This window comes from Rhinatrema bivittatum, chromosome 2 (genome assembly GCF_901001135.1).
Source record: "Rhinatrema bivittatum chromosome 2, aRhiBiv1.1, whole genome shotgun sequence".
NCBI lineage: Eukaryota > Metazoa > Chordata > Amphibia > Gymnophiona > Rhinatrematidae > Rhinatrema > Rhinatrema bivittatum.
The window spans coordinates 336,306,669-336,333,442 of NC_042616.1; the positions used below are offsets into that span (position 1 = coordinate 336,306,669).

At 39.6% G+C, this 26,774-nt stretch overlaps 1 protein-coding gene across 14 annotated transcripts in view; it reads left to right on the forward strand.

The window, feature by feature from the left end:
• Window positions 1–25,842, forward strand: part of LRRFIP2 (LRR binding FLII interacting protein 2) — a 360,344-nt gene extending 334,502 nt beyond the window's left edge. For all 14 annotated transcript variants that reach the window (XM_029589814.1, XM_029589817.1, XM_029589816.1 and 11 more), the window contains 3 exons: window positions 23,655–23,734; window positions 24,199–24,303; window positions 24,841–25,842. In XM_029589814.1, coding sequence (XP_029445674.1) covers window positions 23,655–23,734; window positions 24,199–24,303; window positions 24,841–24,951 — 296 coding nt within the window. In that variant the 3' untranslated portion in view covers window positions 24,952–25,842. The remainder of the gene's footprint in view (window positions 1–23,654; window positions 23,735–24,198; window positions 24,304–24,840) is intronic.
• The last annotated feature ends 932 nt before the right edge of the window (window positions 25,843–26,774 follow it).

Consider the following 26,774-nt stretch of genomic DNA (forward strand, 5'->3'; position numbering starts at 1 on the left):
CCCACAACCCGGTTTACCAGTGGGAGGCCGCCTCTGCCACTTTGCAACCAATTGGTGCCCAATTACTACGGACCAATGGGTACTGTCCATCATAACCCATGGTTACCATCCAAATTTTTCAGCTGTACCCCCGGACTCCCCACCCAGTCTAGCGTGGAGCCGGAACGATCACACAATACTTCTCAAGTCAGAACTCTCGACCTTTCTGTCTCCCAGGGCCATAGAACCGATTCCCTCCACTCAGCAGGAGAGAGGGTTCTAATCCCGGTAATTTCTAATCCCAAAAAAGACCGGCGGCCTCTGACCGATTCTGGATCTCCATGCCTTAAACACATTTCTTCACAAGGAACGGTTCAGAATGGTGTCCCTAGGCACCATGCTCCCTCTCCTACAACAGGGGGATTGGCTCTGCTCTCTGGACCTTCAAGACACTTACACCCATATTGCGATCTTCCCTCCTCATCACAAATACCTGTGATTTGTAATGGGACACAGGCACTATCAATACAAGGTACTGCCATTCGGCCTGGCCTCATCGCCCTGAGTGTTCACGAAATGCCTGGCAGTTGTGGCTGCGCAGTTATGCCGGAAGGGCACCCATGTCTTTCCATATCTAGAAGACTGGCTCATAAAAAGAAAATGAGTATGCTTGGCTCATTGAAGTTGACTACTCAGCAAGCGTTTGTCTAACATCTTCCTCCTGTGGGTCAGATACAAAATGATATCCCCTTAAAGAACAGACTTCGCAGTATATCAGAACAGTATAGGATCGTTCTTATGTTGATAATTCAAATTTGAGTAATCAGACCATTTTTCACGGAGGTACTCCTGAAAAGGTTTATCAGCCAAAAAATAGGAAAAGCGCCAGATAAAGGATGTTAAAGCTGAGGAGGACCCTGATAGTTCAATCCATACCGGAGCATGGTCGGAGATGAGAATATCATCAATTCCTGAAAAAAGGTGACTGCTTACCAAAATATAATCTAATCTAGAATACATGGCATGAGCTCTGGATAAGTGAGTAAAATCCTTATCCAAGGGATGCAGTGTTCTCCAGGCATCCACCAAATGTAGAGAGTGTTCCAAAAATGTGATCCCTTTACTGGACCTGCCAACCCTCTGGCTGATATGAAACTTATCCAGTTGGGGGTCCCGAACAGCATTGAAATTGCCCCCTATAACAATGTCATGCTCCATATAGGGGAGGAGAGTCTGGTAAATTTCCCTGAAAAAGCAGAATGTAGGGGTTAGGGATGAAAAGGTTTCATAAAACAAGAGGGAGTGTGGTTTAGGTCCATAACAAGAATGATATATCGGCCCTGAGGATCTTTAATTTCAGCCTGGATGGTGATAGGCAGATGTTTATGAATCGGGATAGCCACTCCAGCAGTTTTAGTGGAGGCGGACGCATAAGTGTACCAAACCCACCCAATTTTGACACAGCTTTGTGTGTTCTAAATCAGAGATGTCGCTTGTAAAAAAAAATAAAAAAAAAATACCAGGTCTGCCGATTTTTTTTTTTTTTTAAGGTAACAAGAATCTTGGACCTCTTGATAGAGGAATTAATGTTACAGACGTTCCAGGAGAATATGCGGGTCCCTCGACTAGGCATCTTACAAGTATCTGTAAAAATGGAATGAAGGAACTCGCTACGAAGTTGTGAGAAGGGAACCTTCCCAGCATTGGCTCCCCAGTTAGCCTGAGTTCACAGGACGTGCTATAACATGGCTTCAAATATATAAAATATATAGTGACACAGCACAAAAACAACCAACATGGTGCAACCCACAATTCCCTTTCCTGATGTTCTCCCAAAACCCCGAAAATCATTAAAGTGAGATCACTGCCATACAAACGGGTCCCACATCTCCGATCCAACCCCAACCATGGAGAATAGTGTAGAGTAAAAAAGGGGATGAATCGCAAGTCAATCAAACATTAGAGTGCACACCCAAGACCACAAAAATTCAAGCTACCAAAACAGAAGATTGTCAGGGCCTCAATTGGGAAGAAGGCACTATGTCACAAAAAAGTACTGAACATAGCATCCCCAGTGAAATAGTCCATCAGATAGTCAATAAACAGTGAAAAATGCCATTAAATCGCAAATAGTTGCAGGATGGCAAGAGGTGGTCATAGGGCACTGGATAACCTCTGAGGAGAAAAAACTAAAAGCCCACAGGTCCTGCTGGGTCTCTCTTGGCTCCTTCACCGGGAGTCCCTGGGGAGGCTGCCGACGGTGCATATAAGGTGTTGATATATTTCTGGATCTCATCTGCCTCCGTAAACCAGTGCTATCACTCTGATCCGGGCGGGGTACACCAAAACTGCCTGTACTCCCATAGCATGCAATTTAGCACAGAAGGGAGAGAGAATGCGTTGCTGCGAGGCAAGGGTAGCAGAGAAATCTTGAAATACGAGAATCTTCTTATTATCATAAGGGACTTCCCGGAGCAGATTGCCTGTAGAATTTTGTTTTTGTGCACAAAATTGAAAATTTTCGTGATCACCACTCGAGGCCTTTCTAGCTGAGTCAGTTTAGGGCCTAACCAATGTGCACGTTCTATCCTCAAGGTGCCTTGAGCGCAGGATAGACCAAGTTCCTGCGAGAGCCACGACTCTAAAAAAAATTGGGGCAGATCTTTTTCCTCCAGGGATTCTGGAAGGCCCACAAATATGAGATTTGACCGCCACAAGCGGTTTTCTAGATCCTCCAGGTGTTCCACATGCTTGGCCAGTGAGGATTTCAGCATGGAGATCTCAGACTGGGAGGAGTGGAGGCCATCTTGAACATCTGACACCCTTTGTTCAGGGTCGGTGAAGCATTGCTCAAAGCCTGCAATGGAGGCAGAAAGTTCGGTCAATTTGGTGGAGATTTTTTTTAATTCAGGCTCTAAGGTCTCCAAGACACCAGTTTTCATGTCAGCTAAGGCTGCAATAGAAATCTGCTCTGGGGTGCCAACATCATCTTCTGGCAGTAGCTCCAGATGCCTAGGCTTGTCCTTTTCCTTTTCTTTATCCTTCTTAGTTGTTGGAGATGACATATTAGCAGTCCTATCGAAAGTTAGGTGGATCGCACAATCAACAGGTGAGAACAATGAAATTTACAGCCGTGGATGGGGTTGGATGCATGAATAGGGATCCGAGAAGGGGGAATCACATCTGTTCCCTTTACTACATCACGTGATCCCCATTGCTTTTCTTTTTTAGCATGATTTTTTGGGGCATTTAAAAAGCTTAATGTACTAGCGTTTCATGATCTTTATTGCATTAAATCTCAAACTCTGATCGATGGTATGTTTAGAGTTCAAATCAACCAACAGAAGCTTTATATCCTCACCAGCCAATTCAATCGATACAAAAAAAGAGGATATGTCTAATCTTTTTTAATTCTTTTTATAAAATATTAATTAATTACCCTCATAGACCAATTTATAGGAACATACACCATCAGTAGGTAGTGCAAATAGGATTTAATCCATCGCCTCTCGCCACGCAATGGGCCGCAGGCAAATTCAGCGATTAGTCAAGCACTAGGTCTATAATCATTTGGTGCAGTTCCTTGTTTACTCAAAAAAAATTTTATTATTTTCTAATCAATTTTTAAAAAATCTTATTTTTGTTTTACCCCAAAACCCAAAATTATTCCTAAGATCAATGCAATTAATTTACCACTATCCCTCTCACCATTCTATTTTAATTATCCACCGTCTCTATTTTAATTGTCCACCGTCATTACTGTTCCATTTAACCATTGAAATCCATTTAACCATTGAAATCCTAGAATTTAATCCATCGCCTCTCGCCACGCAATGGGCCACAGGCCCATTGCGTGGCGAGAGGCAATGGATTAAATCCTATTTGCACTACTACTGATGGTGTATGTTCCTATAAATTGGTCTATGAGAATGTTTAGAGTTCATCCATTTGTACCAGGTGTTGCATAACTTTTGCCTCTCCACCCAGCGCCCCACTGGATTATCTCTCTATATAATTTTTGTAGCATTTTGTAGGCCAATTAATTTGGAATTTAACAGTTCCTTACATATTACTTAAATTTATTACTTATGGCCGGAAAGTACCATGGTGAAAAAAAAGGGTCAGATTGACCATATTAAATGTGTTGCATTTCATGAGGCGCATGATGCTGGAACAACCTTTTTTATGAAAAAGTGAATTGCTGAAAAATTAGGTCAAAGTGAAAGCTGGGTTCAGAGGACATAGGGCAAGACTACTGAGAAAAGTTTTACAAAATTTGGTGATGGTAGACTACTAAAGTTTTTTCAAGAAAGCCAAAAAATTATTGAGAACTCAATCAACTAGCAGAAAAAAAGCAGTTACCAGGTGGCATGAATTATTTTGAATGAGAGGAGGAAAAAAGTTGATAGAGGAACAGTTTATCATTGAGTCGGGGCTAGTATCCAGGCGTTTCATGTTATTTTGAAACTATTGAAAACCGAAATCCATATCCAAGACAGGCTATTTCACTTAGATGCAGTTCCAACACTGCTCTCTACATTAATGGTGGCGGTGGAAGGGAAATAGAACCAAAAGATTACTAAGAGCCAAGAGTAACAGATAAGTATGAGAAAAAAAAAGTGTGAACCTGGATGGGCAGACTGGATGGGCCGTTTGGTCTTCTGCCGTCATTTCTATGTTTCTAGACTCTGGCTTGTGAATTGGTTATGAAATTGGGATGAAGAGGATTTCCTTCATTTAGTGTCTTATAACAAATTTTTCATTTGGTCAATTCGAAAACCAAATTTTCAAAATGATAGTTTGGTCAAAAACTTTGAATGAAATTAGCAATGAAGAACATTATTGCTAAATCATCAAAACTTGCTTGCATTGGTCTTTTTGTCATGTTCACAGCAAAGAAAATGTAGTGGGGAATCTTGGGATGACCCCTATTTTTGGAATAAGATTTTAGCTGAAAATTTTATCCCATGTTTCAGTGATCCGGAGAACGTATTGATAGTAAGCGAAGCTACTTTTGTCCATACGGTGCCATGCATGTGAGCCAATGCATGGCAACGGCTGCTTAAACAAAATAGCATTGATTTTTGGGGTAACTGTTTGGCCAGGGAACTCTGTAGACTTGAACACTGCCAAAAACATAGGTGTCATTATTAAGGATGAGGTGGAGAGTTTAATGTTGAAGGAAGGTGGTCAGAGGCTTTATTCTACAGATGCTTTCCATCAAAATTTAGAATTGATCTTATTAAATTTGTAAAATGCTACCGATTTATTTTAAAAATTGTGTTCATACTCTGCTCGTTTTAAAGCCATTCTACAAGCCAAAGTTTATGCAATACCTGGTACTATTTGCCTTTTACTATCCATGCCCTCAAAATGTTCTGTCTCACAAAGTATCTATTTCACTGTATTTTTCAGATTTACCTTAATGTCAGTGATGCCTGCCTTGTCCCTCCCTACGTAGCCTTAGAGCAAACAAGGTCCCTGACAGGATTGACTGCTGTTTAAAGTTGTGGTTTTTACTTGAAGCTTTCATTAAATCACTATGGAATAGTTTAGTGGTTTGGAATTTTTATCCTTTCAAAGGATATTTCTAAAAGAAAAAAAGCGGAGGACGGTCTCGTAATGCAGAAAACATCAAAAGTGGAGTGAGACCAATCATTGAATAAGAAGGTTTTTATTAAGCACAAAATTGATTAAAATACTCTTGCCCAGCTCTGGCCGAGTTTCGCCTTAATTAAAGGCTGCGTCAGGGGCTTCACCTCTATGGTTAGGATCGATATAAAATGATCCTTATGTTACTGTTCTTTCATAAATAAAGTATTGTCGTACTTTAAAAGATCAGTGCTCTTGATCAAGCATGACAGCGGCCGGACGAAACTCGGCCAGAGTTGGGCAAGAGTATTTTAATCAATTTTGTGCTTAATAAAGACCACCTTATTCAACGATTGGTCTCACACTCCACTTTTGTTGCTTAAAGGATATTTCCAAACATTTATGCAATACACCTTGCCTTTTCTTTTTGGATGACTTTCTAGTGTGTTGGCTTCATTCTCCACCCTTTGTTTCTGCAATGACATTCTTTATGACATCTGGAATATGAGAGGATGAAAGACTATAGCATTCCAACTTGAGTGAAAATCTTCTTAACTTAAGAGAGCTTGTAGAATGGAATTTGAGAGCTAGACCAAATAGCATACAATATGTACTAGGAGGGTAAACAGTGGGTGTGAATGAATTCATTTTATTAACACACAGTACTACTTTTCATATTTTAAATGATACAAAAATATGACCATTTTACTGTGATCAATGTGCTAAGCACTTTGCAAATCTGTTCTCTGTCTCTCTCCAGCTGTTTTCATGCTATGTCAGAAACAGCAAAGATCCAAAGGTGGATATAAACGAACTCAAACGGATGTAGACCAAAGTATAACAAGAAGAGTATGAGGCAATTATATTCAAAACAATCCCTTTATTGTGCATACATTTTTAAACAATGGTGCTCCGTAGTAATTCAGTAGAGTTGATGCACATTTGAGTTATTTAGAAATGAATCAAACATAACTAAGTTCCCAGACATGGGAGGGACAAAGCTAGAGGATCTGAGAGAAAAAATATGTAAGACACTGTATATAAAGCTATTACATGCACCTGACAAATAGAATTATGTAAAGGTTGCAAAGCTAAAATACCATGGTATGCCGAATTATGTACCTTGGACAACCTTGAAATGTAACATCAATTAAATGAAGCAGCGCTTAAACATAGCATTTAAACAGGAGCTGAATTCCCTACTGAGTAATGTAATGTCAGATTGTGGCACAAAAGTCCCATGGGCCAAGGAGACCAATAGCGCAACAGAAGATCAAGTTACAGAACAGCAAGAAAGGATCAACTGAAGACTGACTATTCTATATCACGATTCATAGCAAGCGGCTACAGAGATTGTAATGTAAAAATGCAGTGTTCACGCTGTATTAAAGATCTATCTGTTGCCCCCCCCCCCCCCCACCCTGGGTCAAGACAGAACCATGTCGATAAAAAAAATAAATAAATCTCAGATCGGTTATAGTGTAAATAGCAGCGAGCCATTGAGCAACTAAAAGGGCGTTTATATTCCCTCTACAAATGCTGCTACAATGTTCATAGATCCAGAGTTCTCAGAGATCAAGAGGTTTTGCCTACATAAAGTAGATCATATGGCCACAAAATAATGTAAACCACCCATGAGGAGTCACAATCAGAAGACCATCGGATATAAGTGGTATATAAAGATGGATGAGTAAAGATGTTAGTGCTGGAGAATAATTACATGCCATACAATGACCACACGGTTTGTGGCCAGCATTTGGTAGAGGATTCTCAGGTCTTAAACCTAAGGTCAGAGGAGATCAGTGTCTTAAGGAAGTTATGTATGATTCTTTATGCATCTAATCTGATTCACATTCAGAGATAGGAGCTGTTGCTTCCTTCTCTGGGCTATTTTCTGCTCTATTTGAGAAACCTTCCATCAAGATATTCAAGTGAAGGAAAGCTTTGTAACATAGCATGCTGCTTGAGTGTTGTCTCCTTGGAAGAGAGTAAGTGATTTAAGGGCTGTTTTTAAATTACTTTTAACATACTAAACTCCAGCCTCTCTCTGGCATTTTTTTTTTTTTTTAACAAACTGCCAGAATTTATTTATTTATTTATTTGGAATTTTTATATACCGAAGTTCTTGTAGGGATACAAATCAATCCGGTTTACAAGGAACAGAAAAATGCCCAAGGCCTTAAATACATGCCCATGGCTTTACAAGAAACATGAGATAGTTAAACATAACGAATCCATGGAACAGTTGTGTGGTAACTCTCTCTGGGTTTTGAAAAAACAAACCCCAGGCTTAAATAAAAACGATTAAGATAAATTAAATTAAATACAGATTACAAATTAATACAATTATAACAAAGAAGGCAACTGTTTTTAAAGTTGACAAATTGAACTAAGTGGTAGGGAGGGAAGCAAGTGGCAGGGGAGTAAGAATAAAGTAAAAATAATGGGTGGCATCAGAGAGAATAACTGAATAGGTGAGTTCCTTATGTGTCTGGGAAAGCTTGGCAAAAGAGCCAGGTTTTTAGTCTCTTTTTGAAGACAGGATGGCTAGGTTCAAGTCGTAGGTCTGGGGGGAGCGCATTCCATTGGTGGGGTCCTCCAGCAGATAGAGTTCGCTTTCTTAGTGATGTTTTTGCAGGTGGGGCATACAGAGTACCTTTGTATGCGCTTCTGATAGGTCTGGAGGAGGTGTGCGGTCGAAGTTGTGTCTTTAAATTGAAGGGAGAGATGCTGTGAATTGTTTTATGAATGATAGTGAGGACTTTGAAAAGGATCCTGAATTTGATAGGTAGCCAGTGTAGATTGCGGAGAATGGGAGTGATATGTTCTCTCTTTTTAGTGTTTGTAAGGATTCTGGCAGCGGCATTCTGGACTATTTGTAGGGGCTTGATTGAGTTGAAGGGGAGTCCGAGTAAGAGCGATTTGCAATAGTCGATCTTTGTTAGGACAACGGATTGTAGGACTAGGCGGAAGTCGTTGAAATGAAGGAGTGGTTTTAGCTTTTTTAGGACTTGCAGTTTGTAAAAGCAGTCCTTTGTAGTGGTGTTTATAAATTTTTTTAAGTTTAGTTGATTGTCCAGCCATGCTCCTAGATTCCTGACATCTGGTGAGAAGTTGATATTTGAACTTGTGTTTTGAGCGATGTTTGCTTGATTGGTGTGAGAGTCCTGGGAGATAATGAGCATCTCAGTTTTGTTGGCGTTCAGCACTAAGTTAAGGCTGGAGAGTAGTTGTTTGATGGGTTGCAGACAGTCATTCCAATAGGTAATAGTTTTTTGCAAGGACTCTGTGATTGGGATGAGGATCTGTATATCATCCGCATAGAGGAAATGAGTAAGATTGAGGTTTGAGAGAAGTTGGCAGAGAGAGAGGAGGTATATATTGAACAGAGTGGGTGAGAGAGACGAGCCTTGAGGGACTCCCTGGTCTGATAAGACAGGGTGAGATTCTGTGTTATTTATCCTAACTTTATAGAACCTGTTGCTCAGGAATGATTTAAACCAGTTGAGTGCAGAACCTTTGATGCCTATGTTTGCTAGTTGATCGATGAGTATTGTGTGATTTACCGTGTCGAAGGCTGCAGATAGATCTAAAAGGACCAGTAGGTAGGATTGTTTTTTTTCCAGGTTTAGGAGGATGGTGTCCATAAGAGAGAGAAGAAGGGATTCGGTGTTAAGAGATTTACGAAAGCCGTATTGAGCTGGGGAGAGTATGTTGTGATCTTCAAGGTATTCTGAAAGTTGTTTGTTGACCGTTTTTTCCATCAATTTGGCAATCATAGGTAAGTTTGCGATAGGCCTGAAGTTAGCTGGGTCCTTTGGGGAGGCGTTTGGGTTTTTTAGAAGAGGTTTGAGGATTGCTAACTTTAGCTGGTTGGGTTCTATTCCTTGAGATAAAGAGGTGTTGATGATTTCCGCTAGTGGTTTTGCGATGGAATTTGGAATGGCGATGAGTAAGTTTGTAGGTAGTGGATCTGAAGGATGAGAGGATGGTTTGAGTTTCATGAGGGTGTTTAATATCTCAAGAGCAGAGGTGGGTTCAAAAGACTCTAGACTGAGATTTTGTTGAGGCTGGGTTATGTGGTAGAGTAATGGTGAAGAGCTATGGGTTGTAAGAGCACAAGTTAGGTTGGAGATTTTTGATTTGAAGTATTTAGCAAGTTCGTTTGCTTTGTTGAATGCTTGGTGGTCTGGAATGGGAGGAGGTGATGGTTTGGTAAGTGGTGAGACATATGAGAAAAGTGCCTTCGAGTCGAAGACGAAATTGTGGATTTAGAATGCCAGTGGCACAGGATTGAGAACTGGTCTTGTACCATTATGAAGCAAATTTTCCACCAGTTCTACAGGAAATTGTTTTTAATACACAGCCACTCCGCTTCCCAATATTGCAATACATTTTTGTTTAGTTCCCATGGCACTCCACTTTCAGTTGCGTGTAAATAGTCATTGGGAGAAAGCAAGGGGAAAAGCACAGGATTTTAAAAAAAAAAGGTTCCCTTCCCTTCAACCCCTGCTTAATTTACTTTTTCTTGGTCAATGTATAAGCTCCCGTTGCCTTTTTATTTTGAAAGAAAATGGGACTCAAAGTGACAAAAAGCCAAGCTAGGGATAGAGATAATTTGATATCAGTCAGCAATAAACACAGCTGCCAAGCTCTAAAATGAATTCCTGCATAGAAATTTATGAAAAATGTACAGCTTTATCAGGTTTTTGTTTTGATAAACCTCTCATAAGTTATTTTGTGGAGAATTTGTTTCCTTATCGCACCAGACCACTCCAGAAAAGTGGGTTATGCTCCCCTACCGGCAGATGGTAGTGAGTGGTTTGCTTATCTCATCCTATATAGGGTCACATGTTTACCTCAGTTTGCCAATATTTTCTGCCTCCAGCAGATGGTTATTCCGTGCTGTTCTGGAGTTAGATTTGGAGCTGACAAAGGAGAATTCTCAGAGAAAGTGCCTGGCTCCTCGGACGGCGGACCTTTGGTCTGATTCTACCCTGATAGAGTATAGGAATAGCAGGGGGCTTCCAGAGGATCATTGGTGGGCCTCTGAACTGAGTATTCCCTAATGTTGTGCCTTCCTCCACTTTCTCTACTCTCTTCTAAGTTTCTGTGTAAAGATGAATGTAAAAAAAGGAAAGAATAATGAAAAGAATGCTGAATAGCCTGTCTGCACCAAGCGGAGCTCTTGGCATCACCAGGCTGCATAAGGTCCTCAGTCTGAGCCAGTCCTTCAGTGGTGAAGGGCAGTGGAGGAGTGAGTGAGGCATGTCTAGATCTGTGGACTACCTGGATCAGGGCTGCTCTACAGGGTCTGCGGCCTGCACTGCTCCCGTGTAGGAGATAGTGGCCATTGCCTTGCTGGCCTGGAGGAGGGAGGGAGACCTGCACTTCAGCTTACCTGTACTGTGGTCAGTGGTTGCTCTGGGACAAGCAGTTTCTCTTGCTAATGCATCTTTATTTATTTATTTATTTGAATTTCTTATATACCGGCATTCGCGATGGGAGTCGCATCATGCCGGTTTACAAATAACAGGGTGTGATAAAAGGATAAATACTTTAAAAAACTTAGAACATTAACATGTGATAGAAGAATAAAGTAGCAGTTACACTAAAACAGGGATAAAATGTAAACTTGGAATGTAGAGAAGGCGAGAGAAAGATTAACAATGAGATAAAAGATAATAACCAAGGTAAATAAAAACCTGCCAATTTAAATGAGAAGAACATTACGGAGTTGTCAAAGGTTGTTGATTACCCTGACGGGAGATCTTAATTGCTTGAGTTGGGAGTAGGTTTAGTTGGTATCTGGAAAGGCTTTCATGAAAAGCCAGGTTTTAAGTCTTTTTCTGAATGTAGGGAGGCAAGGTTCCTGTCTCAGTTCTGGTGGGATGGAGTTCCACAAGGTAGGTCCTGCTGTAGAGAAAGCCCTGTCTCTGAGTGTCATATGGTGAAAGGTTTTTGCAGGAGGAACCTGTAATGAGTCTCTGTAGGACTCTCTGATAGGTCTGGCTGAGGAATGCTTTTTGAAAGGGATTTGGAGGTTAAGCGGAGAGAGTTGATGGAATGCTTTGTAGATGGTAGTAATGGACTTATATAAGATTCTGTAGTGCACTGGCAGCCAATGTAAGTCTTTGAGAATTGGAGATATGTGGTCTCTTCTTCTTGTGTTTGTCAAAATTCTGGCCGCCGTGTTCTGAACCATCTGAAGAGGTTTAGTATGAGAAGACGGAAGACCTAATAGAATAGAATTGCAATAATCTAACTTAGAGAAGATTATCGATTGCAAAACTGTTCTGTAATCGTGGAAATGGAAAAGTGGTTTGATTCTTTTTAAGACATGTAATTTATAAAAGCAGTCCTTTGTGGTTTGATTAATAAAAAATTTTAGATTTAGCCGATTGTCAATAATGGCTCCTAGGTCTCTTACATGTGAAGTTTGAAAGCCGGTTGGTGGATTTGAGGTGAGGTTGCTGTTTTCGGGGGAGATTATGAGGAGTTCGGTTTTTGCGGAATTTAAGATAAGATTTAGACTGGAGAGGAGGTTGTCAATATTTTGAAAGCAGTTTTCCCAGATTTTGATAGTTTTAGTAAGGGATTCTTTGATGGGGATGACAATCTGGACGTCATCTGCGTATAGAAAGTATTTGAGGTTCAGATTGGTTAATAGTTGACATAGGGGTAGGAGGTAGATGTTAAAGAGCGTGGGGGAGAGAGAGGAGCCCTGTGGAACACCTAGCGTGGAAGGGTAAAACTGTGATTCTTTGTTATGTATTTTGACTTTGAGAATGACGGCCATTTTAGAGCCGTGTTGCTCAATGGATTTAAGGGAGATGTGGTAACTGGTACTGCCCTCTTTGGTGAGAGGCACATGCTGTGGTCAGATCCTGCTGCGAGGCCATTTCAGGGGACATCTAGTCTTCTCTATAAGAACTACTCTACCAGCTCAGTCTCTCCACTTTCACTGGGGTTCATGGTATGTCATCAGGCTCTCCCTTAAAGCAGGATGTAGATCTGCATGCCTTTAACTCCCTGGTCACCTCGCTGAAGGTGAACTAATTAGCTAGGAAACACTCCTGGAGAATTGTTTGGATTCTGGAGAAGAACAGTTTACTAGATCAGACACCTCCATAGGATACCTTAAAGAAGGGGAAATTGGGTTGTTTTTTTTTGGGGGGGGGGGGGGGGGGAGAACCAGAGGAACACCAGTTTACTTCAGGAAGAAGAATACTGGGTCATTTTTTTAATAGGTGTTTGCATTACTCATTCATTAAGATGGTTGCTGCTGAATGGGTTCTTCAGGAAGCAGGCCGGAAGAACAGAAACCTGAGATCTCCACAGGCAGATGTGGTGATGTGCATCGTCAGTAAGAAGATTACTATTCTCATGAAGTGAAGCACAGTGCACAAAGATTGAAGAATTAGAGTCCTTGTTAGAGTACATCTGCACTGGATTCAGCAACTTCAGAAGGCTGGTAAGGATCTGGAGAAGGTAACACACCTTGAAATGGACACGGCATTCTTGGAGATATTTTTTAAGGCTTGATCTGGGTGTTAGTAGGAACTTGGCCACAGCGCTGGTTGCTTGCCACTTACTCTGGCTGAGGACCAGGCAGCGGGCTCTGCCTCAAAGGTTCACCTCTCCAAATTTCCATTTAAGGGAAAGCTTCTCTTTGAAGAGGACTTGGACAAGAGAGTCTGCCACCCAGACCTCTGGAGGATAGAGCTAAGGGTCCCTTCCAGTTTTCTCCAGCTAGAACCCATTTCAAGGAGTTGAAGTGTTATTATCCTGAGAGAACCTTGGCATCACAGCAAAGTCAGCCATTTTGAAGGTTACTGTCCTTTGAGAAAACAAGAGGGGCAGAAAAGATGAGACTGCTAGTGGGGCCAGTGGTGCACGCAATTCCCATGAAGGTTTAAGGGCCCTATCTCTGGAGGTCCAATTAGGCAGTCACCTGGCATTGTTTTATCAGAGGTGAATCCAAACTACTTTGGACCAATAAATCCTGGATATTAAGAGAGAGCATCATGGAAATGTCCTATTTCAGATATGTTCTTGCTGTTCTCTTGCTATTCCATGCTGAAGAGAAGGTTATTCAGGTGACCCGCAAATATTTTTTTCAGTTGGGAGCTGTGGTTCCCAAAAAAGAAGATACCTTGCTGCCCATTTTGGATCTGAAGCAGGTGAACAAGGAACTGAGTGCCTCTGTGCTGGATGGGGACTCTGAGGTATTTCATTATGTCAGTGAGATAGGGAAAGTTATAATGTCCCTGGATTTGAAGGAAGCCCATCTTCACATTCCCATCAGGGAAGACTATCAGATATTCCTGCATATTGCAGTTTCTTGGGGACATTTCCAGTTAGGAGCATTGTCATTTAGGCTGGCCACAGCTTCTAGAACTTTCTCCAAAGTGATGGTCATGGTGGTAGCTTTGCACCACAAGTACATTATAGTTCATCCTTACCTGGACAATTGGCTGGTTCAGGCAAAGCCATGAGAAGAAAGTTGCACTTCCATCTCCAGTGTGATACAGCTCTTGCAGGATTTAGGCTGGGTGGTGAACTCTGAAAAGGGCAAAATGGAACCCATGCAGTCTTTGTGTAATATCTGATTGCCCACTTTGACACTAAAGAGGATTGAGCAGCTATGACATTGAAAAGAATCCTATAGATTCTGGGTCAAGAGTGTGACCTTATGTCAATTCAGAACCCTAGGGTATGAGACTACCTGCAGGTTTTGAGCTCAGTGGCAGCAGCCCTGGTCTTGGTGACCTGAGCAAGGGAGCACATGTGGCCCTGGCAGAAATGTCTACTGTCTCAATGATTGCTTCAGACTCAGGGATATCACACAATGCTCCCACTTTCAACACAAACAAGGCACAGTCTGGACCGGTAGCTGGATACAAAGAACCTGAAAGCCAGAATGGATCTGGAGACTGTCTTGTATGATGATCATAATCAATGCTGGTCTTTTTGATTGGGGAACTGTGTAGGGACCAAGGAACATGGAGTCCTTTGGAGGCCAGTTGGCCCATTAATTGATAGGAGACAGAGGCCATAAGAGAGAGACGAGTTCAACTAGTACCAGGACAAGCTATGCAAATCCTTTCAGAACATGCAATGGTGGTAGCATGTGCAAATCACCAGGACGAAACTCAGGTGGCCAAAGAACTGAGTTATCTCATTCTCTCGGCAGAGCATCACATACAAGTGCTGTTGACAGCCCACACAACATTGATGGAGAACGTCCAAACACTTACATATAGTGATCCATATTACTATCAATATTACTAAAACGTACTCAACTATCATCATGTTTCCCTCCCACATTCCAGTTCTAAAATACTCTCATTTCACCTCCAATACAACGAGAACGAAGACAGTAAATTCATGCTGCAGATCACTCATTCCCATTATGACTTCCCCATTCACACAAATCATGGGTTTAATGACATTCTCCATCCTCCTTCTGAACACACAATCCCTTCTAAAAAAAAGCCATTCTACTAGGGGATATCATTACAGATGAGTCTCCTGACATTTGTGCAATAACAGAGACATGGCTGAAAAGCACAGACGTCTCCATAATCAACCAACTACCTACTGTCTCATATGATATATTCTCTATTCCAAGACCCAAAAAGAAAGGAGGGGGTCTTCTACTAGCAGCAAAGAAGAAATTTAAACTATCTCTTCAACCCAGCCCTCCACCTCACAAGATTGAAATTGGTCTATTTAAATCTAAGAACATCCAAATTTGTTTAATTTATGCACCTCCTGGCATATTGGAAAAAAACCCATCGTCTCTTACTGAATATATTGCTAAATATATCAACATTCCCACTGTTATCCTAGGTGACCTAAACCTCCACTTCGACCGCTCCCCCCTTACACCAGCTTGTGAAGCAATCCTCTCTACTTTTAAGGCCATGGGATTTAAACAAGCTGTCACAGGCCCAACTCATAAAGCAGGCCATACACTGGATGTGATTTTCACGAACTCCCTAATACTATCAGACCCCCCTCAATGCACTCCCATACCATGGTCAGACCACTACCGAGTAGACACTAGATGCACAGTGAATAGTAATTTCCACCCGACATACCCTAAAAACAAAATTATTGAATTCAGGAAGAAGTGCCAAATGGAAGACATCATTGAAGCTATAATGGAAGAGAGCCATAAGTTAGATCTCTCAAACGCCAACTCAGCTTGTACGACCTAGCATCAACTCACCAGCGACATCGCTAATCGACTTTGTCCGCTAATAACTAAAGAGATCAACTCTGAGAAGAAAGACAAGAAACCATGGTACACTACTGACCTCAGAAATATGAAACGTGAGCTTCGTAAACTGGAAAAAAAATGGCTCAAAAACCAAGACTCAATTCAGCAGCAAAAATTCAAATCACTACTCCACAAGTATCTTAAATCTACTGATGAAGCTAAGAAAAACTTTTACTCGACAAAAATTCATCAATACCAGTTTAATCTACGTGCCCTCTTCCAATACGTTTCTAATCTAATCTCTCCCTCACTTAACATCTATCCTGAACATGAGATTGAAAATAAATGTGAGAAATTAGCCTCCTATTTCCAGGACAAGATTTCAAATATCATGGCTCGTTTTACTTCTCCATTTCAGCCAGTAATCCTGTCACCCACAAGCTCCCCAAGTGCTTCACCCACTCTCTCAAATTTTGATACTTCTACTGCTGCCGATATTGAAGCAATTCTAAAAAAAAATCAAACCAGCCTTACACCCCATTGATATCATGCCAACAAAAACACTCCTTGCCATTCCTACTAGAATCGCCCCTGCGATTTCTAACATCATCAACAAATCTATTACAGAGGGAGTCTTTCCCACGCAACTCAAACATGCTATAATAAAGCCTACCCTTAAAAAAGCTGACCTAGATCCCTCTGAACCGGCTAATTATCGACCAGTATCGAACCTACCGTTATTATCAAAAATTCTAGAAAAAGTCATAAACAAACAAATAACTGACTTTCTAGACGAAAATCAATTACTCTTCCCTTCACAATACGGATTCAGAAAGAACCACAGCACCGAAACCCTGCTTGTGTCCCTCTCAGACTCCATTCTAAAATCCCTTGACTCTGGTCACTCTCATCTTCTGGCACTACTTGATATCTCTTCGGCATTCGACACTATCAACCACATTACCCTTCTCTCTCTCCTTTCACAAATTGGCATCACCGGCACTGCCTTATCCTGGATACAATCATTCCTGAAAGATAGGACTTACAGTGTTAAGATGGGAAACAAAACTTCAAAACCTAGAAATCTATCACAAGGTGTCCCTCAAGGGTCCGCCCTGTCTTCAACTCTTTTTAATGTGTATCTATCCCCACTCTGTAAACTACTGAAGAAATTGGATCTCCGTCACTTCATATACGCCGACGACGTACAGATCATCATCCCCATCAATGATTCACTTTCTAATGCCATGAAAACCTGGGAATCAGCTCTTGAAGAAATAAAAAATCTACTCATGGAAAACTTTCTCGCAATCAACACCAATAAGACCGAACTCCTCCTCATAACGCCACACAAGAACTCCACCTCCAACACTTCACCTGCACCTACTTCAACAACAGACCATTTCAAGCTGAAGCATGTCCGCAACCTTGGGGTCATGATTGATAATCACTTTTCACTGAAGAATTTCATTTCGACCACAATTAAGAGCGGCTTCTTCAAGTTACATACCCTGAAAAGAATTAAACCGCTATTACATTATCAGGACTTCCGGACTGTGTTACAAGCCACAATTCTACCAAAAATTGACTATTGTAATGCACTACTTCTGGGTCTCCCAAAAAACACAATTCAACCTTTACAGATGTTGCAGAATGCCGCTGCTCGTTTACTTACTAATACTCGACGACATGAACACATTACACCAGCACTCATGTTCCTACATTGGCTGCCCGTATCCTCAGGATTATTTTTAAAGTTATTTCACTCATCCACAAATCAATTCACAACCAAGAGATGCAATGGTTTTCTGATCAGTTCATTTTTCGCACTTCCAACAGACCTATCAGAAAAATTCACCAAGCGAAATTAGCTGATCATCCTCTAAAACACATCAAACACGTGTCTACTAGAAACCGCTCATTCTCCATTGCTGGTATCAATATCTGGAACAACATGCCATTGGACCTGCGCCTTGAACCCTGTCACAAAACCTTCAAACAAAACCTTAAAACATGGTTGTTTGAACAAGCCTTCACTCCATGTTTTATATCTAACCTAAAATTCAGCTATCACTCATTCTTACTTACCCTCTCTAGGTTCTACTTCTCTTCATTTGTATTTCTACTGATCCTTACCCCCCATTTTCATTTCATTTCTGTTGATTGACATTAATGTGACTGGATTTTGCCGTTGACAGTTAATTTACTCCTACGTAATTCTTGAATATGAATATTTTATGGTTAATATATTTAATGAAGGTAGCATATTACCTTTGAAACCCGTTATTTTTGTAAAGCCTGTCGCTGTTAAATGTTCTAATATTTATACTGTTAAATGTAAAGCCTGTTGCTAATTTACTGTTTCACTGTACACCGAGGTGATGTATAACTATACGTACCACGGTATAAAAGAATCTATAAATAAATAAATAAGCAGATTTCTTGAGTCAACATATCCTGGATCCAGGAGAGTAGGAACTTTCAAAGAATGTCTTTGCCCTAACTGTGACCAGGTGAGAGTAAATATGAACCCAATGGCATGGTCAAATGCCAAGGTGGCCAGATTCTTCAGCCATAAAAGAAAGGAAGATTCTGAGGATCTGGGGCCCAGACACAGCCCTGGCCTTCAAGAGGCCTGATGTATGTCTTTTCTCATATGGCTACTGGTGAGGAAAGTCCTAAAGAAAATAGCCAGAGGTTGAAATATGGTGGTCTTGGTGGAACTGGGTTGGCCCAGATGCCCTTGGTTTGCAGCTTTCATGAGGATCAGAAAGAGAATTTCTCGGGCTTTTACAGGGGCAGAGGTCTTCTAGTAAAGGGCCTAGTAGTGGATGAGGATCTGGAAAAAAGCTGGCATTTAATTCTCTCAATGTGCAGGTGCTGGCCATTGCTACAGGAGTAATTTGTGAGGGTTATCACTTCCAGATGCTTCACAATTCCCTAAGGGGGTGAAGTATATTAGGTCACCTATATGGAAATTGGTTCCTTCATGGAACCTAAACTTGGTTCTAAGTGCTTTGATATAAGCACTTTTTTGAGCCCCCTCAAGAGAACATCTCTGAAAGATTTAACCTTGAAGGCAGTGTATCTAGTTACAGTATGTTTGGCAAGTAGGATATCAGAAATTCAGGATCTGTCCTGTAGGTGTAGGAGACCCTTTTCTCAGATTCTCTGAAGTGGCTACAGTCTGAGCAATTCTGTCCTTTTTTGCCTAAAGTGGTTTTGCAATTTAATCTTAGACAGTTTTCCTTCATTCCTTTAAGAAAGATTCAATGGTGGAAGGCAGCAAAGATCTTCACCAGTTGAATGTTTGCATGGAGCTTCTGCAGTAGTTGAAGGTGTTTAATTCCTTCAGGAAATCTGACCATTTGGTCATTCATTATAATGACATAGTGACATAGCAATGACATTCAGTCTGCTCAACGAGTTGCTTATGGTAATGACTGCAGCTCTGTACAGGTTACCTCCATACCTTCTAACTGTCACTCTGAGCAGGTTACCCACATACATCACTTTCTTCATTTCCAACATCTAGGCTGTATGGTTCAACAGTGTTTATCCCATGCCCTTTTGAATTCATTTACTGTTTTCCTCCTCAACACCTCTTCTGTGAGGCATTACAGGCATCCATCACCCTCTGTGAAGAATATTTCCTGATGTTGATTGAGTCATCCCCCCCCTGGAGTTTAATTTCATGATCCCTAGTTCTAGTTTCCTTTCCAACAGAAAAGGTTCAAAATGTGTGCATCAATACAGATGTTTAGATATCTGAAAGGTATCATATCTCCCCTGCACCTCCTCTCTTCCAGGGCATACATATTTAGATCCTTCAGCTTCTCCTCATAAGTCTTCTGTTACAAACTCCCCATCATTTTGGTCACTTTTCTCTGGACCATTTCTACCCTGTCTCTATCCTTTGAGATATGATCTCCAGAACTGAACACAGTACTCGGGTGAGACCTCACTAAGGATGTGTATAAAGGAATTATCACCTCCTTTTTCTTATTTATTCCTGTCTATGCAGCCCAGCATCCTTCTGGATTTTGCTATCATCTTATCACATTGCTTCAATGCCTTCAGGTCACCAGACACTATTACCCAAAGAACCCTCTCTGGTCCATGCACATTAGTTTCCTCCCCCCCAATTGCTCTTTTGGAACACTGCAGCCCAGATGCATGATTCTGCACTTCTTTATATTGAATTCCAGCTACCAAATCTTTAACCACTCTTCAAGCTTGCTTAAATCTTTTCATTTTCTCTATTCCTAGATGAAAAAAAGGAGTCACTGCTTCAAAAGTTTTGATTGCTCAATGAATCAAGGAGGCCATCAGCTTTGCATAGGTTTCAAAAGGTTTGTCATCTCCTGGGATGTTAGAGCCCATTTGGTAAGGACCCAGACCTGTTCAAGGACAGAGCTGTACCTAGATTCCCTTTTGGAGTTATGCAGGATGGCCACTTGGGTGACCTTATATTGATGTAACGAAGATTATCTGGATGTTCAAGCCAAAGATGCTGCCTTTGGCTTAGGTATTTTGAGAGCAGCCCTAGCAGTATCTCTTCCAGTCTAAGGGATGGCTTTGGAATATATCCCTCTTGTCTGAATGGGTCTGGAAGGATGGTAAGGAAGGTAAAATTTAGTCTTGCATTATAATTTGCTTTTCTTGAGTCCTGCCAGACCAGTCCAGGACCCTCCCAGACTATTGCTAGAGCTGCTCTTATTCTTCATTCCTTCTAGTGGTGGGGTGGGAGAGATTCTGCCCAGTCTGAAGATAATCAGTGTGTATATATATATTGTTATACCTTATGGTTAAAAGCCCTGTGAGTCGCCTTGTTAGTCTGTCTCCAAAGATTGGGTGGAGTGCTGCTTTCTCTCTCCCTGCGAAGCTACCTGGTACATTGGAAGTGTGGGGAGGAATTGTGAGCTTTTTATGGAGAATATGGGTAGGCTGAGGTGAGCAACTGAATATCTAGCTGCCTCCATCTGTTTATAGGTGTGCATAATCCACTTGTGTGGATTGGTCTGTAGGAATCAGGGAAAGAAAATTAGCAGATAAGACTAAATTTCACCATTTTTGAATTAGAATTGATTTATACAAGTGTATTATATAAGAAATGTGTGAATATCAGAAAACAGGTGTAGCACAGGGTATTTCATCAGAATGGCCATGTATGTGCCAAGAAGAGAACTGTAATTTATTTTTTTTTTGTTTCTGACCCTGCTGCATTGACACTTAATTCACAAACAGCCCGGGTTTTCCACCCTTTTTTTCCCCCCCCCAATAACCACCCACCTAATCCAGACATTGTGGTGAAAAAATGGCCAGGACCACAGACTGCAACTCCTTCAAGCTTGGTATACTTACTTGAGGACATTGTTCTTGATATACTGTCTTTCAGCATTCAGTGAAGGCTGTTTACATGTTAAAACCATGTATGCCTACATATTGATCTCAATAATACATGAACATAATGGACATATTGATGCCATCTCAGCAAAACATGCAAGTAATGGACATACTAATAACATGTATCATGAAGATAAAGAATATTAATATCCCTTTAAAAAGTGCATCCTAAGTCAGGCTACTAGGTGTCACCATTGAGTAATGACTGTGACTTTAATGTATTTAGTCATTTGGATCTATATCCCACCTTTCTGAGAATTGCCGAAGACATGATATTGCAAATAGAAAACAAATCTTCCTTCCTCCAGGGGCTGTGAATGCTACCTCAACCGCATCCCCAGCCCCAACTGACCTGGGTAGCAGAATATGGGTGCGAGAATTGAACCTTTCTAGAATGATGTGGGCAACTGTTGTTTTTCCGTGTAACCCACCAGGTTGTTGTATGTGTTCAGATAGTTTGCTGTTAAATTTTCTAAGGTGTCATTTCTGAGAAGTGCAATGCACATTTATGTTGCTCATAATTAGGGCTTCTAGATCTTGACCGAGAAACCCTGATTTAAAAAAAAAAAAAAAACCTGATGCAATAAAATAAAATAGGTGTTTATTAGATAAATGTCAGAAAAACTAGGCTTTCCCCTAGTAATCTCTCACCCCTCCTTTGTCTATGCTGGATCTTCTGCTTTGTTTTTGTGCCTTTTCCATGCTAATGACTCCTCAGCTGCATAAATGTATGTATTTGATTAAACCAGAAAAGGTACTCAACAATAGTACCTGCGCCATGTAAATACAAGATTTTTGGTATCCCTCAAGAACCTTTAAATAGCTGGAAAACAGCCACCTAAATTTACAATTTATAAACAATTAAAAGCCCTACTCATAATTTCATTAATGTTGCCCTAATTGTTCTTTCTCTGACCAGAACAGAGGGAATCCTGTTCTGGCTATAAATCTTGTGTTTATTAAAAAAAAAGATGATCCTTAAAATTGTGATCTTGGAGAAAACTAGTTATGGATAGTGTGAATTTGAATATACACAACGGGTTCTCATCAAAGGATTTGACTTTGTGTGTACTTTTCAATTATTCCTTAAGTTATTGTTCATCTATATGTTAGGAAAGTTCTGTTTTTCACCAAAAGCCAAAATATAGTGGCACAAAACAATCAGAAATAGTTAACAAAACCCATATATGTATATATTAAAAAAAAAAAAAAAAAAAAAAAAAAGGATCTAAGTTTAAAAAGACAAGCTCTTTTATATGTGACTTGATAAACAAAAAAAACAACCTTTAAAGTGTAATGTCTAATGCAGAGATGGCAAACTCCAGTCCTCGAGTGCCACAAACAAGCCAGGTTTTCAGGATTTCCACAATAAATATGCATGAGATAGATCTGCATACAATGGAGGCAGTGCATGTGAATCTTTCTCATGCATATTCATTCTAGGTATCCTGAAAACCTGGTCTATTTGTGGCACTCAGACTGGAGTTTGCCAACCCTGGTCTAACGTATCATTGAAGGCTTTTGTACTTGCTATGGGATGTCATTTTTGAAATAGAGAAGCTTTCAAAACTGTTAGACAGTGAAGCAATGTGCTGACATTATGTAGTCAGATAAACTTACAATGAAGGTATTTCACTTATTAAAGCTAAACATTGAAAATAATCAGTCAGATTTGATGTTACTGTATTTTGGACTCAGTCCCCTTGAAGAAGCCAATAAACTGGCGAAACAAAGGCCTGTTGGCAGATGGGGTTTTTTTTTCATTTGTTTCTGATGCTTATCAGTTTGATTTCATTGATACAGTGTAGGAGGCTTTCCTTAGTGTTTTTTCACCCAGGATGATTACAAGATGAGGGTTGTCACAACTGGAACAAATTTTTGGACTGACTGGGTTTTTCACTCCAATGTAGCTTTATTAGTCTAAATAAAATCTATAAAAAGAAATGAAATGAGTCTTTTTAGACTTAAAAGTTCTTTTTCTCCCCTGTTCATCTGCTCGTTGTTAGAGATGTGCATTTGTTTAAAACAAATAGATAAGAGCCAGAATAGCTCATTTTTTGTTTTCCCCAAAATAAATGCATGGTATCTTTAAAAAAAAAATGTTTGTTTCAGTAAATAGTGGGCAGTATTTGCTGAAACAAATAACCCAATAAAAATTCCCTAAAACTAAATTTGGCTGAAAAATGTAACTGACAAATATGAATAGAGAACATTTTGCCTGCACAATCCCTACTCCTTCATTACTTTATTCACAAATGAATGTGAAACTTACTCTCATATTTACAATTGAATAAGCTATTGTATAGCTGGAGTGTGCAATAGTGTAAATTTAAGTTAAAATTTTAAAACCAAGCAAGTGGGTTCATAGCCAGAAATGTATTGTACAAAACAGTCTTTAAGTTACTTTTAAATAACATTCACATGAATCTATTTATCTCTCTCTATCTAGGAGATGCTAACAGACAAATTAGTGAATTTAAATTTAAGCTTTCAAAAGCAGAACAAGATATAACAACAATGGAGCAAAATGTGAGTGCCTATTAGTTTATATGTTTACAAATGATAAGAATTTCTTGAATTGCAGCTTTTACTAGTATTATACTAGTTAGTGCATTACAAGGTAATTTCTCAAGCATCTGTTGGTCAGATGGTGAACATGCTAGCTTGCAGAAATGGGAGCAACTATTTTGGGCTTTAAAAAAATTGACAAATGGCTTCTAAATGTTGATAGACATGTTAATGAAGTGAAGAGGGTATTAGGATTTTAAAGGGGGTGGTGGTAGGTTGAGCCAGTTTTAAGCTGAAATTTCCATGTTTAAACAAAACATTTTACATTGTCTATTCACACCTGAAATAGCAACCATACATATTATGTTCATTTAAGTGCAACTGAAAGTTTTTTGGAGTAAGTCACATTCATAAAAACTGGTGCTTAATTCCAATTACTATACCATTATGCATTAAGTGAGCCCTTGCGTTGATTGGTCTTGTAGACTGCAAGACTTGAAGGACAAGTGCTGCGATATAAAGCTGCTGCAGAAAATGCTGAGAAAGTAGAAGATGAACTGAAAGCAGAAAAGAGGAAACTGCAAAGAGAGGTAGTTGTTTCTTTTTAGCTTGTAAAATATAACACACAACTGTGGACTCAATTCTGGGTTTCTACATGCTAGCTTCTGAAGGAAGCAGTGGTTTGTATTGCCTAGCCAAAAATTGTCAACTGACTGGTCTAAACAAAAGGGGAGAAGAGAGCAAAAAAGGAAAGAGGGGGAATCCTGGCTAAGTTCAAAGTTAGGTTTATAACCCTTTGAGCTGAAAGTCCAAGGAAGCAGGAAAAGAGGCATTTTATGTAGAAACAGAATTTATTGTATGTTGTCTTTTAGCAGAAAAAGAAGAGTAAAGCCAAGCCCTCTTTAGCAGAAAATATAAAACACATTTTTGATCATAGCTTGATTCTTTGACAGGCAGAATGTATTATCCACTGAAATAGAGATTCTTCTTGGAAAATGTGGTTGTTTTAATTTGAGGTGTTTAGCAGAGCACATGTAACATAATGTACTCTTAAAAAAAAAAAAAATAATAATGGATAGTCGAAGTCCAGAAGTATTAAAATGTGACGCAGTGTGTTTTCTATGTAGCTGCGAACAGCATTGGACAAGATGGAAGAAATGGAGATGACCAACAGTCACTTAGTAAAACGGTTGGAGAAGATGAAGGCCAACAGGACTGCACTTCTGTCTCAACAGTAAAGAGGAAGAAGAAGAAACAAATTGCACTGCTCCTTGCATTAACTTGCCCCTTTCCTTATGTTTTAATAAGACACTCACTGGCACAAATAATTTTGAACACCTACCTGTTCTTTAATGTTTTGTTTCATAATTGGCAACTTTTTTTGTAATTTATGGGAGAATGAAAAGCAGTGTGAATTTTTTACAAAGGAAAGATTTACATGTTTAGTAATTTTAAGATTAATGGAAGCTGGAGCTGAAAAGCTTATGGTGGTGATGGTTTTGCTAAAGGAATATTTGTAGGGCGAGAAAGGTGTTCACATATCTTTAAAGTTTACTCACAATCTTTTTTTTTTTTTTAATTTGCTGTTTAGTTACACTTGGTGTTTAGAGACGGCTGCATGAATAGAAAAAGACACTGTCTACTATAAATGCTAACACTTTCAGTTCAAGACTGTACCCATTTATAATACAAGATGTCACAATGCGCAAGTGCCTTCCTTATGGTGCAATTTTAGGCTTAAATGCTGTTAGACTGTTCAGACCTACTAACCTCCAATAATAACATTTATATTTAAAAAGACCACACCTTTTAGGTTATGTTCATTAAAATTTATACATTTTGATGGAAAATGCATTTTTGTAAAATATTTAAATTTCTATAAGAAATGTAAAAAAAAATAAAAAATAGGGAGTGTATATAAAATTACTGTATTTGCATGGGTGATGGCACATCTGAACTCTAGATTATTTGAACACATTATCTCTGCTACTCTTAATATAAGAGTAGAAACCTTTGAACCTCAAGCAAGTATTTTCCTGAACATTGTACAATTATATTTCATGTGCTGCCCAAGAATGGACAAAGTGTGTGGATGAGGACTCTATTAAATGGACACTTTATTGGCTATAGCTGTGCAGTTTGGTGGTTTCCTTTATTAAATACACTGAATGTTGTCTACAGAAATCCTGTACTATATCTTATAAATAATAGTTAAATAATTTAGGATTGTATGCTATAAAAAATGTTGCATATTAATTTTTCTGTATTTTACTAGGTAAGTATTTTCTTAAACCACATCTATTGTAGTTTTATCTTTAATGAAATTTTAATGTAGTTACTTATTGCCTGTTCCCTGTCAAATATAATACAAATTCAATGGGTCATTGAGAAAGTAGTCTTAAAGATAGCACTCCTCGTCATATAGTTACAGCTTTTAATCTTCCACAGAGAACTATATGTTAATGATACTCTTGGACTGACCTGATGACAAGTTGATTATCATTTCCTAGACTCCAAGGCTCAGTTGTCCAAATGAGCTGGCTTAAATTGGAAAATAAGTGTAATCTTCAGTGTCATCCATGGATTGTTTTTGTAGCAATATTGTTTGTTTGCTGTTTATTTTTTATTAAGGCACCAGAATACCTAAGCAGATTGGTTGCAATGATGTCTGTTATTTTAACTGATTAGTATCCTGGTGTCTTTTTATGGTAAGGGCTAGAAAATTCTGCTGCAGTTCTATGGTATTTGTATATATTACTTTTTTTTTTTAATTGGAAATTTGATTGAGAATATTCATTGAAACATATTGTAGTTAAAGCAATTTGCTTACATAGTTCCAAGAGTATTTCAAATGCCCATAGTATATTGAAAGATATACTTATCATTAACATTATAGCAATAAACTATAAACAAAAAATGACATGACATATAACAGTTATGTTCAATACATCTTTTTTCCCTTTCTATCCCCCCTTCAAATCTCCTGAACAATCAATCAGTCCTTTCCCCTCCCAACTCTTCTAAAACACATATCACCCTTTTTGGGACCACAAGAGTTTTA